Source organism: Diorhabda sublineata, chromosome 4 (genome assembly GCF_026230105.1).
Source record: "Diorhabda sublineata isolate icDioSubl1.1 chromosome 4, icDioSubl1.1, whole genome shotgun sequence".
NCBI lineage: Eukaryota > Metazoa > Arthropoda > Insecta > Coleoptera > Chrysomelidae > Diorhabda > Diorhabda sublineata.
Genome location: NC_079477.1, coordinates 7,499,795 through 7,517,240, shown reverse-complemented (window position 1 = coordinate 7,517,240; position 17,446 = coordinate 7,499,795). Strand labels below are relative to the sequence as shown.

The following is a 17,446-nucleotide window of genomic DNA, read 5'->3' as shown; positions in this document are numbered from 1 at the left end:
ATTTCAGTTTTGAGATAGACAAATGAAAAAAAAATATTTATAGTTGGATATGGTTTTACGGTTTTTGAAAATATTCTCCCTTGTATGCGTTTGAACCAATTGTCGAAGCGCTTTTTCCATTCCGATTGAAGTACTTCCAAGATTTGAACGCATCAAACGCTTATTCAGATGTAGAAAAACGTTGATCCTACAATTTATTTTTGATCTGGGGAATAAGGAGAAATCATTAGGTGGAAAACAAGGACTCTAAGGCAGATAACTCATCAATTCCATGTTTTGTCTGTTCAAAAACTTTTGTTTGATTTGATTTGTGAGAGCTCGCGTGATGGAGAATGATTCGTCTTTTGCGATTGGTTTCTCTGATATTTGACAAAAAATGCTTGTTATAGACGTCTTTTGAAGTACCGCTATTGAATTTTTCCAGTATTTCTTTGCGACAATCAACACGAGCTTTTTTAAGCGATTGTCAAACTATGCAGTATTCAACGCGAAAAAACTTTTTGACAGTCAGATGTTCATGCAATATTGAATGTGTAGCGGAGAGCGACCACGATTGAATTCGGAAAATCAGCGAAGCACGGTGGCTTGAGATGGTTTTTCATACCAAAAGTCGAAGCTGTTGGTTTAATTTACATTGAAAATAATAGAAAATCATCGCACGAGAATATTTGTGATTTAATTCCATTTTTTGACCAAGATGAATGTTTCAAGTATCTGTAAACAAAAGAAGCACTCGTATGAAAACACGTTCTGATACGTTCATCATTAAAAATGTCAAACTTCATGATGCTGCACACAGTGTTCACACCACCATTACACCAACACTCCCAATTATACTGTCTGACGCGCTTTTCGATAACCAAGTTACCAACTTCAGAGATTGAAGGTAAACTGTGTCTGAAAACGATAACTTGGATATCGAAACGCGCGTCAGGCAGTGTAATTGTGAGCGTTGGTATAGTGGTGGTGTAAACAGTATATACAGTATGAATATAACTAACGGTTCCAGAAATTCCAACATAGTTAAAACTTCATGATGACAATGTCAGAATTTAAGTAGCAGCCCTCATAGAAGGAAAATAAATTTGAGTTATCGCATTCGTTCAGTTCTACTCATATAAATAGATCAATCAATCAATCATAATACATCACAGCAACAAACAAAATACTGTCCACTAAGCAAACAGAGTCACACACCAAACCTTACGTGTTCAAATTATGTTGAGAAACTAGGGTGACCGGAGGAAGATTTAGAATAAAAAGAAGATATGAAAAATCATCTTTATTTTTTACTTTATTTACATAAGTCGACGTTATCGTGCTTTAGGGCTCAAATACAGCAGGCTAACATCACTTTTTTGTAAACTAAATGGTTCTTATAATCTAATTTACAGTTTACACTTATTATACAATACAAATATACATACAATTCTTATATAAATCAATCGTGAGTATCAATTGTTTGGAAAAAGATCATTTCTAGTTGAAAGCATGAAGCATTTTGAATATTTTAGAGGATAACAAAAATATATCAAATAAGACGACAATGTATCAGTGATTATGTAAATGTCATTAGATAAAAAGTTTTCAACATACTATATTAAATTGTATTAATAGAAAGGTGTAAAAATGTCTATACAAAATTTGAGAATTTGTGAAAAAGTTCACAATTGTGTAGTTATGTTAAAACTAAAGTATAAATTTATTTAAGATTATTTAAAACATGTAAACACTTCTTATAATAAGTTGTATTCGTTTGTACTTCTCTGAAACTGATTTTCTGAAAGTGTTTGTAGTAACAGCTGATAAGTATCTATTTATATACATTGAACAAAAGGGTGGTTGTTAAAAATTAAATTTTTGCGTTGCCCTCTAAAGCTTGTTTTGAATGAATAACAGAGAGTACAAGGATTTGATAAAAAAGATGAAGGACAGAAACAATTCCTCATTCAAACTTAGATGATTATAGAAGACAAGTCATTGACAACACGAAAGAAAGTTTACTTGAGGCTTTGAGTGAAAAAATATAAATATTAAAATAACATTTGTTCTATCGTAATTTTAAAATAAAAATATCAATTTGAATATCTTTGTTTTTTTTTTTAATTTAATAGACTGAATCAACCTGGAAAATTTTTTAATTCAGATTTTTGTTTATTGTTATTTTGATCAAATATTGTTGTTTTATTGATTTCAGTGGTCAACTTTTTTATATTTGGTATAAAATTATATTTTCCCTGATAAATTCTCATAAAAAATGTTTATACCGAAAAACTAAGTTAGATTTTGTAGAGGTACGTGTTGTTCTGAAGCAAAAAAAATTCCCAGTGTTTTTTTAATTAAAGAGGAGCTTTTTCGAAGGCGTCGAAACAACCAACCTTTTAAACAAGCTTCATTTGTTTTAAGAGTTGGGGTAGTAAAAACAGTACATTAAATCGTTATAATACTGTTTGAGTTAACCTATTCTTTCACATTCGTATAAATACCACAATTATTGTATTGAGAAAATGATAAGAAAAAATTATTAATTGTTGAATCTATTTTTGAGACAAAATACTAATAAATATTTTATATGAGTTAATTAATTCAAAATGCTTCCTAGAATTACTTCTTCATAAAAAACTGCCATAATTTCAAATTTTATATCACTTTGATATAAGTTTCTAATTCGGAATTATCTATTATTGTCTGCTTACTATTACTAATTTTATTGATTTATTCTTCACTAACTATATTTTTTCTTATAATTATCGCCGTTTTATCAAGAAAATTGCAGTGCTTGGGTTTTGATATCGATAAAAAATATTGCATATACAGGTATATTCAACTTGACTACAAAATTTAACATATTTCTTTTCAGGCAGTGCTTTTGTTTTTTATAACATACCAAAATTTATATGAAAATAAAAGCATTTTTCATAGTTGAACACAGCCTCACAAAATATCTTAAGCTTGTTGTGAAAACGCATTCCACGACTGGCTTTGACGTTTTAGCACTAATAGATTTTTCTCATACATTCCAAACAAAATCACTTGTCCGTGGTTGAAAACTAAAGTTGCTTTGTAGATGTAACCTAAAAAAGTTTATTTTCTTGATGTTTTTTTGGAATTCTTTGAGTATTTTTGGAAAAGGTCAGCATGTAAAAATTTCCGTATTAAATACTACTTTCTAGTTAGGTTCAGAAAAATATCGGGACAAAGTGATATTGAAATTGGCACGCACAAAATTTGATTAAGTGGAGCTTATATCTTAGATTATGTTATTTCTTTGTGTTAACTCTATGTTATTTTCATTTTCTCTTATCTTTTTTTTCTGAATGAACTCACCTTTACTGTCCTATTTATATGAAGATTTTTATAATCACAATCACTAGTTGACATTTCTTAATTGACAATTTGCATTATTTATTGTCTGATCGAACCTCAACATACAAATTTTACTTACACCCCCTATCCAATTAAAGGAATGTAGAAACATGATGTGTAAATGACCATTCAAAACCTATATAATATAAATTCTTGACAAACATTTGTTAAAAGTAAAAGATTTTTTATTTCAAAAAACATCTATACCACTCATTGCACCGTTGAGATAGGTAGTAGATTTCTAATGTGAAAAATTAAGAAGTAGCGAAATAATGTGTGAAAAAACTAAAAGGAAAGTGTTACTAGTTTCAAAAATTTAAAATCACTGATACAGATTCATTTTTTGTAAAAAGATTATTACTATTCAGTAAATTAGTAACTTTTGTGTTATTTAGAAAAGTTTGATTACGATTAAATGAACTAATGTTAATCAGGAAGGATTCAGTCCAATAATACTATTTGTTCGTGAGTATTGTGCCAGAAGATATGCGGGTTTTCGTTACAATAATGGCAACAACTTATAACACTCCCATTTAAAGAATTCATTGCTAGAATTAGGGATGACGTTGACTCCAAAAGACATGTTCCACCAAACTCTATTCTTCTATCATAATCATTCTAAATCAAAGTTCCATTTGAAATAAAACGAAAAGGATACGAATAGAAATTGAAAATTCGTTACTTTTGAAACATTGACGATGAATCTAAAGTCTATTTATCGATGAAAAATGGTAAACCAAAACAATGATCAGTGCGTTATCAGTACGTGAACATCCCAGATAAACTCATTGCGGCATTGTTGTTTGTCCAGATCAGTGGCCCCACAATATACCACATGGTATATTGTGGCAAGCGCCTAAAGATCAAGTGTAGTACAGGGACGGCCTCGTATTATCGTATTGCAGGGAGATTGTTTATATGTGTCTGGTGCTTAATTTGTTTAATATGTTTAATATGTTTGACACGGAGACAGATGATGAAGTTGTTGACGTTAGATTTACTCCGCCTAAGAAGAGCTAGCGAAAACAAATGATTGTGAATATTTATAAAAATGAAATGCAAGAAAATGATTGTGCACAATTTTTTCTTGCAAAATGAATTATCTACCAGTGGATGAAGTTCTAGGAGTTGTTAAAGAAGCCAAGGACTTTATTTATTGAATAAAATGGGATATTGGAACAAAAAACAAGAAAGGAACAGATTATTACCAGAAAAAGCAGAAATAATTGTGTGAAACCGATAATACCTTAGAATAATTAATAAATTTCGTGAAAACAATAGAAAAATTTACTACCTGGATGAAACTGGGTATCGCTGGACATACTAAGGATAAGTTTTGGGTGGAATCCACCATACAATCCTCAAGGCAAGCTTGGTGTTAACAATAAGATGCTATGTGTGTGTATGTGTGTGTGTGTGTGTGTTTTGGTTGTTCACTTTATATCTATTCCAAACTGCATGTTTACATTGTATATATTTTTAATAATAATAATTGTGCTTAATTATTTATAATATATGGTATTAGATAATCTGCTGTATGAAATCGCAAATAATTTCTTAAGTGCGGAGTGCGGTCCTGTTACATGCTCGGCTTTGGCGTTTTTAACTTTGATCACTTGCATTATGCGTGAATATGTATTGGTTTACTATTTTCTTTCGATAAATAGACTTTAATATACACCGATAACATATTGAAGAAAAAAGTTTTAGTTAATTATATAATAATAGACTCGGAAAGAGCTAATGTTGACAATAATTTTTCTTTTTGTTAATGTGAGTAGATTATCAACAAACGGCAGTTGTTTAATAAATAAAATCTCTACTTATATTTTGACTGAATTAATTCACATTGACCGTAGGTTGAAAACTGTCATACTAGAAATTATTAATACTGTTTTTTCTGTTTACTATGTCACTTGGTATTTCGATCTATTAAATTTATTCTAATCTACAGATTCTATGTATATTTATATTGTCAGTCAGCTCACGAAAATCCTTTATATCCTAAAAATAGTGTTTTGTTTGAATTTCATTCGAAATGAAATAAATCAAAACTAATTTTTTAATCAAGTGTAAATCGGCTACTGACGTGTCATCCACCGTTATCTGTGCGGCTGAAATTTATGTGATTTTTTCTATTATGCGAACAATCACTCCACAAATTATTAAGCGACCACAACAACTTTTTGTATTGTTTCGTTTTTACATAATCAAAATTTTGTATCCCTCCCGTCTACCTTGGATGTGCCTGCAGAATCATCGATTATATTTATCTAAACTATCCATAAAATCGATTAGCCTGAAATTACCATGAAAAATACAACGCCATCTTCGGTACTATTTCTCACCTTCGCTTATAATAGTACAAAAAGTGTAGGGCCGGCGTGATTCCAAATAATATGTGCGAATATATTTGTCAGAATCAGTTTTTCAACCATATCTACAGAGTGGTACTGTGCACACATTTTTTGTTTCTAATATAATAAGTCATAAGAGCTACTTTAATTTATTTATCATACATAGAGTGGAAGGACGAGAAAATTTTTGAAAGCTCAGTTACTTCATTTTGTGCTTTATACATTTCTTGATCATTTCTATTGTCAATTATGTAGTATTTCATCAACATAATATATTTGAATATATGCAATATTTTTCAATTAGGTACTAGGCTATATCCAACCATACAAGTGAAGTTACAGCCAATTTTTTATACAAATATATAGATGGTTATTGATATGGCACTCTAGTACCTTGTTCTATTTCTATAAACTCACTATTTTCTATTTATCTATTTAATAACAAACTTTAGAGTTGATTTTACAGAAAAAATATAATGTAATCGGCAAGGAAAAGGAGGACCTCATTAAATATTTTTTATTATTGAAGCTGAATCCATTTTTACATGTATTAGCTACAAATAAATGGATATGTATATCATTGAGTGAAACTAAACTTTTATGATATGTTTTATTTTCTGTTTTGTATTTGGAATTGTTTATATTACATTTAATTTCTTGGGAATATTTGTTTGGAAGGAACAACTCTAAAGTTGTTATATTTATCTAAGTTAAATGGAAGTCCCCCTTTAAAATCCTTGTAAAAGTTTTTTTGAACTGCTGATTAGCTAAAGCATAACAAAATGGATTTAGAGGACTGTTGGCGTAGCACAAAAAATATGAAAACATGTAAATGTGACTGTTGATACAAGGAGGATCTGTGCAAAACCCTTCCACCAACGCAAATATGTGATACGGCGTCCAGCAAACAACAAATGCTCCCAAAATAAAGGATATCGTTCTCAGAGCCTTTCTAGCTCGGTTTTCGGATTTAGACTTCTGTCTTCCGAAGCCTAGAGGGCCGATAGTTTTCTTTTTGGCCTTCAGTTTCTTTCCTATCGATTTAACAAATACCCTCTTAGGATTATCTATGGATTCTGAACAAAATTTAGGTTTATTATTGTAGGACGTGTTGAAAGGACCGTTTTTACCTGTTTGACTAATAGCTGAAATTCCCCCCAATGGTGAGCTTTCCTCAGTCTCTCCTGCACGCTCCTCCTCATTGACTACTGATGTTATTGGCCGATCAGCGGTAATCGTTACTTCCGTCTGAAGTTTCTGCTCGCCCTGTACAAGACGAGGAGAGCTAGTATTACTCATAGGAGGAGGGTTTTCTAATGTAGGGGAAGGTACAACTATAGAACTCTCGTCCATAAAACGTAAATCAGCACCATCTAAGCCAAGCAACAAATCATAAGTGGATTTGGTTTTTAATAAACTATTAGAGAACTTTTTACTATCTACAGAGGGCTGCAAAGTACTGTCGCAACTTTTACTATTTACAATTGTAACAGGGCAGTCGGGTTGAGAGGGCTTTGCACTTACTGTGTAGTTTTCTGATTTTGATGAGTCGACTAAAGGTTCATGTTCGGTGATCTGAAAGAAGGTAGGCTTCTCTGGTTTGGGCTGGTGCTAAAAAAATGGAAGAAATAAATATGAAAACTATATTAAATACACTAGAATAGTTGTTCAATTTTGGTTTGAAGAAGTAACCGGTAAAAAGAAAAACTAGCAAAAAAGTCCAGCTTTTTCAGCGGAGTAAATTGTTAAAATAACTAACTTGTTATAAGAGTTGATAGAGTTGTTGATAAAGAGATAGGAATTTTTATATGATAATTGCCTTAAATTTTGATTTCTGAGCAACAAATTTTAAAACAATTATAAAATACATTGAATACTGAATACAATGCGAATTGCCATTGTTAATAGTCGAAACTAAACGAAATATTTCATTTAATGCAAATAATGGAACTAGCTTTTTCTATCCGAGGCTATTGAGAATACTAGTAAACTAGTAAAATTCTCTACTTTTATCGTACAAATGGACACTATATCTTCTAATTGGTGTGGTTAGTTAACGAAGACCCGGTTTTTTAAATAACACCACAGAAATAAATTGGAAGGGGTATAAGATCAGTTGACTTAGATGACTCTTCCTCCAAACTGGTTATACGGAAACCTTGAAACCATAATGTGGTGGTGTACTACTAACAAATAATGGCATCTAAGTTCTCCTTATTGTTGGATACGGAAATGCCTCAGTTGAGTGTATTATGTCTGAATCCAGTGGGGATTTGCTAAAATCAGTAGTGACAATTGTGTCAATTTACTGTACCACTTAAACAGAACGTTACGTCATTTGAAAGTATAACAGAAAAATATTTGGTTCACAATGCCTCACGAAGACTTAACAAACTTCCTAACCATCTGAGAGTTCGTGAACAGGATGAACTCTTTCTTTATTTAACTCCTTTACTACAAACGATTGACTTACACTTTATTGTAAGCAATTTTTGTTATAGTTCCCTGAGGGTTGTCTTCTAATGATAGCAAAATATCTAGCTTTGCATCGTCGCTTTTTCCATATTTTGGAGCATCTCTCACGCTTCTCGTTCCATTAAATTGAGCGGCAATTCCGCTCACTGTTGAATAATAAAATTTTTATGACGCTAATTGTAAGATTAACATTGACAGATAATTTTTTATCAAAAAAATTGATAAAATCGATAAAAACGAATGTTTTCTTGCAAGGTTACTTAATTTCAAATTCAAGTTTATTTTGTTTTTTACTAATATTCTCATTGTTTACGTATGTGAAGTGTTTACATTTATTCTCAAAAGTGAAAGTTGTAAGTTTTATGATTTTATGCATTACATCTACTTAAACGTAAACTTCATTCTATGCACACATTCATAAATCAGTAACGATTCATTTTATAGCGTCCTATTAAAGATTCTCTTGTTGTCGGAATACTTACAATGTTTTCATGATGTCGACCCATTGTTTTAGCAGGAGATATATCCCCATTGATTCTGGTATGAGTGAAAACATGCAACGGTGCACTCGATTGCATAATCAACCCAACTACCGACGTTCTCTTCTTCGAAGCCAAATTTTTCTCCTTTTCCTTACATTTCTCCTTTTCTTGTACTGGAGCTGTGCTGTCTTCGTCAGATTCGAAGGCAGGACTACTCGATCTTTCTGATTTGTCAGCGTTTTCTTGTACCGGTTTACCTTTAGGTGGACAAAGATTCTTCTTTTCGTAAGAAGTTGCTGTAGTTGTGGTTGTTGTAGTCGTAGTTGCACTACTTCATACAATTAAATTATTATATGATGAAAAGAATTAGAAAACAGACAAGAATTTTGGATCTTCTTGTGTATATGTATGTTGATAATTACCTAGTGGTAGTGCTTGAATTGGAATCAGCTGATCCTCCAGCTTGGTAGGATTCTAAAACAGTCAAAGTATTTTTGTCCTGGTTTTCCTTGACAACGGAAGCATTGTTAATAGGAAGAGGCTTATCAACATTTTCCGAGTTACTTTGAGTTTTGGAAAGACCTATTCCAGCTGCTCGTCCCGCCATACCACTCATTGCACCTGCGCTTAATGCCACCATAGACTGCATTTTCCGTTGTTTCGCTTCGCTTTTTTTCTGCATATCAAAAGCCGTTTTGTAAATACCTGGAAATTTTATTTTTGTTATCTAAGCAGAGAATTCCAGAAGAAGCTGTGGAATTAATATTCTTATGATATTGTTAGAGCACATTTTTAGAATTGAATTCATATATTTATATGTGTAGCCTTGAAGAGAAATTTTTGACATACATCTCCACAATTGTATCAAACAGATAGACAAACAACATCCAAATAGTAACAATCATTAATCGTACTATGCAGATTGGATTCTATGCTACTTCTTTTAGTTTCCAAACCTAAAAAAGTCACTTGTAGAAAGAGACGAATGAGGAGGTCATAGCCTTCACGTAAGCCTTTTTGCAGACCCAAAGAAAACGTATTTTTCAGACAGGTAACAGAAGTTGGTGCATCTCTGAGTATCAAAATAAAAGGAAATGTAATGAAAAATCAATGTTTTTTTTTCTGAAATTTTCATTTCTCCTATATACTAAATACTTATTTGATTGCCCTCCTAGGTGAGTTATGCTGTTTATAAATGGGCTCTAATTTCAGGAAAGATCAGACTTCCATTTTCAGTGACAAATAATAATAATTTTAGGAAATAGTCGATTACCAAAGAAAGGTGAAAACAGTGTTTCAAACAGTTGATATGAAACTTTTTTATGATCTTACCTCCATACAGAATGAATAAAACAATGAGCGTAGTCCAATAGTAGCTGATAATTAAAGCAGTATTGAAAACCGGTTCCTTTAAAAATTGCACCGCACATTCTCCTGGTTGTAGATCTCTATATCCAGTAAAATATTCCCAACCAAAAATACTTATGAAGAATAGTAAAGCTGGTATGATCCAGGTTATGGTGACCATCCATATCACCTAAATAAATAACGTAGATAATTTTATTTAACATGTATTTCCAGGGCCAGATTTAAGAGTATGGAGACCTTGGCGCAATATATTAACGGATTTCTCCTCATGTAGTTGTCCACATAAAATGAACACGTAAACTGCAACTGTTTTTTTATGATCATTTGCGATTTTGATATTTTACTGATTGCCTGATTGAAGTGAATGATTATAAATGAATCAATTTTTTTTTATTCAAGGAAAATATGATTCTTTAGGGGCTTCGAGTACATAAGTGCTACAGCGTTGCAGAATTCGTGATTTATACGAAGAAGTTCACTGCATTTAGTCCATCGCAACTCGTAATACAACGCGGGTAAGGTCCCAAGTCTAGTTGTCTAGAAAATATAGAATTAAAAAGCCAAAACCATTGCCGATTATTGTTAAAGAAAAGAATGTTGAAAGTAGGGGAAAACGCTACACATGAAAACTTACTTAATATATTTATGCTAAATAAAATGGATACATTTGTAGTTGTTGCCAAGAATTGCATTATATTGTTCTCCCTGTTTACTTTTGGTGATAAAACCTGGACGGGAATAGAGGTCAGTGATCTAGGGTACAAGTTATTTGTATAATTGCATGGAATATGCGTTACCAAAATCAAACAATTTTATGGTTCAATAAGATACTACTTATTGGTTTAATATACAGGGGCATAATGAAAACGTGTCGTTGCATTGGTGTATATTGTCAACAATTATTAAATTTTGTAGAGCTTTTGAATTGTTGGATGCGATTTAAAATCCATAAGCACATCTAAACAATCTTTTACAATGTTGATGATATTTTTGCCTGGCAGCCGTTTCATTTTCATTTCAGTACGGAAATTTGACAAAGAGGAAAAAATTATTTTTAAAACAATTCAGAATAGCTAAAATTTTTTACCACGAACCGCCACTGCACGAAGTTTGTAATACATGCCAAGCTGACACAGCGAAAAAAATGTGGAAAGAAATTTGTTCACTGGTGTTTGGATTTTCTCCCAAATCACCAATTTGGAGCTCCTCCCGTAAATCCGGCCATGAACATTTCGAACCAATTTGAATAATTGAATGGAAATTGCTATTAAAAAATGTTTGAGAATTCAAATGTTCAATATTTGAACTATTTTATTATTGATATAAATTGAAGAAATAAAAGTTATTTTACTTTGTGCTGTGTAGGGAACCTACAACATGTTTTATTTTACGGGAGTGTTTTATTTTCATAACCAAAGAGGGTGGCTGAACTTGAGAATAATGGAAAAAAATGAGTCCAAAACCACTCCTTAAACATACAATGAGAAAGTTGATGAGTAATTTGTTTGAAATCAGGACTTAAGTGGCTTTTATAATTTCATTATTAACCAAAGTGGTATAAATACAGTTCTTCGTTGAGAAATTTCCAACTGGAAGCGAGGTAGAAATGCGAAAAAAGAACATTTAATGGACTGATACATTAAAATAAAAGCAAAATATCAAATATACTCTTCTATAAGAAAGTACAAAGTTTTTAGGAACTAACTTTGGAATATCAAACATAATACGAGTGTTATTCAGAATGTAACAACGTTTCGGAAATAGAAAATACGAAGTTAAGATCATTTATAGTGCATAATTATTGTAGTAAGCGGTCAAGAGCCCACATAGAGTCTCACTTAATGCTATCCTTGTAAAAGCCGATCAGGCACCTTGATTTGAACATCTTTTGGTAAACTGTAGGGTGAGTTACAACCTTGCACGTGTGAATCGTGGGTAATCACCGATGACTGGGTCAGCAGTTTCTTGATCCTCCATGCACCAATGGCATTCCGAATCGTCCGTGATGCTTATAGTATGGAGATGGCGTCTCAGATGACAATGTCCAGTTGAAAGACCAGTTATCAGTTGTACCTACTGCTTGACTAGCAGTAGGTCCCTCTATGTGGGTCTTACCTTGTCTTATGCCAGATGTTTCTATCTGTCTTGAGAGCATACTTTTCGGCGACGTGATTGCTCCATTTATATTTACACCACGAATGGACTGTAAGCCCAAGTAAAAGGAATTCTTTAATATTAACAATGTCAAAGATAATAAAACATCCCAAAATGGAATAATCTAGAATCTCAATTTACACATACATTTGCAGTAGTGTTTCGGTAGTCATTCGTCAAATGTTGGATTCCAAGTGGTAAAGTGTTCCTATTTTATCTGCCTAATTTTACATTTCGTGAAATCAATCGTTGGTAACATATTTCCTGCAATATGTGGTAGCATGTGCAACTTTAACGTCTTCCAACTGAAACGGTCCCTGTATCGTTGTGATACTAAAATAATTTAAAGTCGGCTGAAAACTGACATACGGAAAATTGCCAAATTGAAGTTATCCGTCTCTTAATAAACTATCACAAGAAAAAGAAATATTCATTCATTAATCTGAACGAGGGATTTAAATTTCATTTTTCCATATAGTTATCAAATAATTGAACTTAACATAGATCAAGGTTTGAAATTTCTTCGTCAAAAATTACCATTGCTTTCCATCTTAGTTCGCAATTCCAGTATAAATTTATAAAACAAAAATGAAAATCACCGAGTGAAATATCTGGACTACAAGACGGATGAGGTAAAGCTTTTCATTTGAAGGAGGTAAACCATTGGTGAGTCATTATACACTGCAAATGAATAATTCTGTCGAAATTAATTTGGATGAGTTGGAGGCCATTGAAAATAATGGGTTTTAAACGCTTGCTAAGTTCGCACATTGAAAACTATGTCTCTAATATTAAGAGTGTTCCGGGACTTAATGCAAAACATACATTTGGGAGTGAATAGATGACGGGAAATAATGCTGTGGCATAAAAAACTTTCTCATCCTACTGCTCGTTTCTGAGTTACAGGCCTTACGAAATGAGAACTTACATTTAAGTATATTTTCTAAATTATACATTGGAATATTATGGGCCGTCCATGCCCAATGATTGACAATCCGCAACTTTTACAGGTATAACCTAAACAATCTGAATATATTGAAAATGAATTTTTCAATCGATTTTTCAATAAAAACGTACTCGAAAAAATTTAATGGTTTAGGGGATATAAAGATTTTTTGATCGTTGTACATGCCAAGGAAACCGTTCACTAAAAAGAGACATTCTGAATAAAATTATCATAAATTATCATTATTGTAATGAGAAATTAGGCTTCAGCTGGCTCATTGTATAGATCTCTCTTAAGTATTTCTGTGTATAATAGGAAAAAAGAAACAGACATAAAAGCCTTACAAAATATTTGCTTTTTAAGAATATCAAGAAGTACTGCAAATAAACATCAACGCCTATTTTCGAGAGAACTTTTGAAGCGCTTCTTTTTGTTTTCAATTTGTTGTTTCTGTGTGTTGAGCATAGTTTTAAGACTGCAATATGAGTATTTATTTCATTGATATAAAGGCAGAGAACCTTGATATTGAGAAACAAAAAAATTTGGAAAAATAGATCTGTTAAGTTTCAGTAATTCAGCTGAATTTCCAAAAATTACAAATATGAATATAACCTAACCTAACGAAAAGTCAGCAAACGTACCAGTACCTGAACGCATATAGTTTAATGCTTAGAATTAGAATTAGAAAGCGGACCACATTATTTAAGCTCTTTTTATTTTGTAATTGAGAACTCTAGAAACTATTGAAAATTTATTTCTTACATTTTATAGCGTAACAAAAGACCATCTCAAATTAATTCCCATTGTACCAAAATAACTGATTTTGACATTAACTTGACATAGTGTTGAAATTGCCTATTAAGAAAAAACAAACGCATTCGTTAAAGATAAGAGTTTTGCTCAATCACGATAAACGCCATTCTTGCAGGAAAATTAGCCGAACTGCGCTATGATTTTTTGCCTCCTCCGCCATATTCACCTGATCTGATTTTCTCAAATTACTTTCTGTTCTCAAGCTTAAAATAATGATCGGTAATAAGCTATTGAGGATTGGAATCTCTCTGGACTAAGTGTGTAGAGTTAAAAGAAATTCAGGATGGAAAGAAATGTTATTCTTTCAACTAATTAAATTTTCATTGCACACACCCGTCGAACCTCCCTCAGAAAATAGATTTTAGGTAACCAACACATTTTTACTTTTCTCAACAACATGCTATTGAAATATAATTATACTATTTTTTATACTAACCCTTTGTTTAGTTCTCCAACTTCTATATTTCGCAGCTATTTTCACAGAACAAAATCTGTCAATTGTGATGAGAAGTACTGTATATTGAGACACTAGACAGACGGTATAATCTACCGATAGCCAAAGATCGCATAATAATGGACCGAGGTTCCAATAACCCATGAGAACGTACACTGTATAGAAAGGCATTGACACGGTACCTAAAATGGAAAGAATGTGATTATAAGAATACTTCGTGGAAGCACTGTCATGTTACATTTAATTCTTTTCTTATTATTTTTTTTTATTCATTCACATTTATAAATTATGATAATTTATTTAAAATCCACTGTGAAATAAAATTTCTGTTTCGGTATTAGAACATCGTTATTTTCGCGCGCATTTGCGTGTAAGAATGGACACCATTCTCAAACGACTTTTGGTAATCTTTTGTAGTGGATTGGTACCTCTAAATAACAGTTTCATTTTGACAGCTGGACTGGACGATGCATTATTCGGTCATGTATGGGGTGGTGTGAGGTTATTTTAATTTCAATATATTATTGACAATAAATTATGAGTTCTTAGAAAAAGTGAATAAAGTAAAAAAATATGGACAAAACATACAAATTTAAAGTGACGAATTTTCAATTCTGGGGTTGTAAATTGAAGTTCTTCACCCGCTTACAGGATTTGGTTTTTTCTTGTGACGCGAGCAAACTTTTAAATTCAAATAATATTTCCAAAGTCAACTGTCAAACATGAATCAGTGCTACCAACCGACCAATTTCTCCATTTTTCTATAAATAATGTGAATACAAGCCTAAACAGAAACAAAAGTATAAAACACTCGTAACAGAAGGCCATTACAGAATTCGTCCCTTAGAACTAACTGTTGCTGGATTGACAAACTTTCTTATATTTTAATAAACTATTTTAACATTGATCTTAGTACAATTGGTCCTCAAGAATAATTCAGATAATACTGCTGGAGACGTGACATGAGTAAAATGAATTCTGTTACTATTTTAACTATTTATCACTCTCCTTTTCTCTTCTAAATATAAATTCAAGCCCACGCACATATATGAGTATGTAACACCTTCTCCAGCATTCCATTCATTTAAGCCCCTTCTCTCATTATCTCTAATAAACGCAGTTTTCGTACACGTTGAGAACGTATCCAAATTAAAATCAACTTACCAATTAACATATCTGTAGCTGCTAAAGAAGCTATGAAATAATTGCTGGGCTGACGGATGTTCCTGTCGACGATGAAAGCCAATAAAACTAATATATTTCCAGCTACCGTTAGTATAATACAAATTCCCAAACTAATTGCGATTAATATAGTTTGCCATAAATTGAATGGTGCTAGAACGGGAGTTAATATATTGTCGAAGTTTCCAGTACCGGTACCATTATAATCAGTAGTACTATTTTGTAATTTGTATTTACCACCACTCCAGTCGGTGTTGCTAAATAGGTTGAGCGGATCGTCTGTATCCCAAGGGATGTTTTGGGATACATTAAACGATTCGTAGCATTCAGTGAGAGTTAGGACGCCGCTGTAGATTGTTTTGCAGATTTTGTCCCGCTGTTTTTGACGTTTCCTGAAACAACGAATATACAGAGATCATGGTTGGTTTATAAATAGGATACAGATATATTTCATGAACCACCAGATATCTGCGTAACATTAGAATTTGAATGTGTAGTAATTAAGATATATATATATTGCTTTCCTACACCTACAAACAGCTTTTGACAATGTAAAACAAACAGTTCGGGATAGTCTGAGCCAGAAAAATGTACCTTAAAGACTGAAAAAGACAACAATAAGGGTTATGTCGGGAGAAGCAACTTAAAATTTAAAAATTTCATGATAAAAGTTAGACTAAGGCAGAAATGTATAGTAAGCCCTCTGTAGCTTATAATAATTATGGATGTTATAATTGAAGAAACAAGAAAAGAATACAAAAAAGTAAGAAGTGAATATTGGAGATTGAACCCAATAGAATTGCCGCAAGACGCTTTTGCTGATGACTTCATGAATTGTACATCTACCGAAAACGATTTAATAAATAAAATGAAATATGGGAAAGATAACTACAGAAGAGAATTGGGGAAATTAATGTTTGAGAATCAAAAGTAGCATACATAGAAGAAGGGAAATGAATAGATGAGTATTGCGATAGAAAAGGAATGATTGAATATTAAGGAGCGATAATGCACACATACATAGACGACACGGAAATGAATATAATTTCAAAGTCAATCATAGGCAAAAATAAATCAGTAGGGAAACCAAGATACCGGCCAATATCAACATATGGAAGTGATAGCATTAAACAGAAAACAAACAATGGAGATGAAGTACTTAAAGAGAGGGATTAGGGCAGAATTAGAAACAAGTAGCAAGGGAAGGAATAGTATATTGAATCAATAGCTGAAACGGTAGAAAACAACCAGTTAAAATGATTGAGACACATGGCTATAATGTCAAATAAGAGACACACGATCAATAACAAATGGAATACAGGTAGACCCATATAAAGGACTCTTTCACAAGGAAAAATACTTTCATTACCAAACTGTGAGAAGATACTCACGTTCTATTCACCTTATGAAGTGAGGTTCACAAGGAAGAAGCCACATTATGTATTTTCATGTTGTTTGCTCACATTTTACTATGAATTGAGTTATGTGTCGTCAGAAGACAGTTTGACAGATTTGCTTAGGTACACCGTCATATTCTTTGTGAAAGAATCGCTGGACCTATATATGACTTTTAATTATGAACTAACTTTCGCTGCTAAGCAAGCTCGAATATATATATCAGAAAGGAATGTATAGAATTCTAGAAAGTAAATAAACAAACTAACAAGTAAATAAAAAACTTTGCTAGAAATCACATGAAAAAACAATATAAGCAAATCGATGCTACGATAAAAACATATATAAAAAACATCAAACGAATTCCCCGAACCGGCGTATTCGCCACTGTTTGGACTTCTATTATAACCGACCAAGACTGGCTTCACGGTCCATATCGTGGCCGAGTTCGTAA

The 17,446-nt window shown here is 32.2% G+C and overlaps 1 protein-coding gene across 5 annotated transcripts in view; it reads right to left on the bottom strand.

The window, feature by feature from the left end:
• Positions 1-1,267: 1,267 nt before the first annotated feature.
• LOC130442438 (muscarinic acetylcholine receptor gar-2) overlaps positions 1,268-17,446 on the bottom strand; it is a 144,749-nt gene continuing 128,570 nt past the window's right edge. The window contains exons 3-9 of one of the 5 annotated variants that reach the window (XM_056776547.1): positions 15,580-15,989; positions 14,398-14,597; positions 10,013-10,217; positions 9,103-9,385; positions 8,681-9,011; positions 6,854-7,334; positions 1,268-6,799 (exon numbers count right to left, since the gene is read on the bottom strand). In XM_056776547.1, coding sequence (XP_056632525.1) covers positions 6,429-6,799; positions 6,854-7,334; positions 8,681-9,011; positions 9,103-9,385; positions 10,013-10,217; positions 14,398-14,597; positions 15,580-15,989 — 2,281 coding nt within the window. In that variant the 3' untranslated portion in view covers positions 1,268-6,428. Of the gene's footprint in view, positions 7,335-8,680; positions 9,012-9,102; positions 9,386-10,012; positions 10,218-14,397; positions 14,598-15,579; positions 15,990-17,446 lie in introns of all 5 variants that reach the window. The other 4 variants (XM_056776549.1, XM_056776548.1, XM_056776545.1 and 1 more) reach the window with 4 other exon arrangements.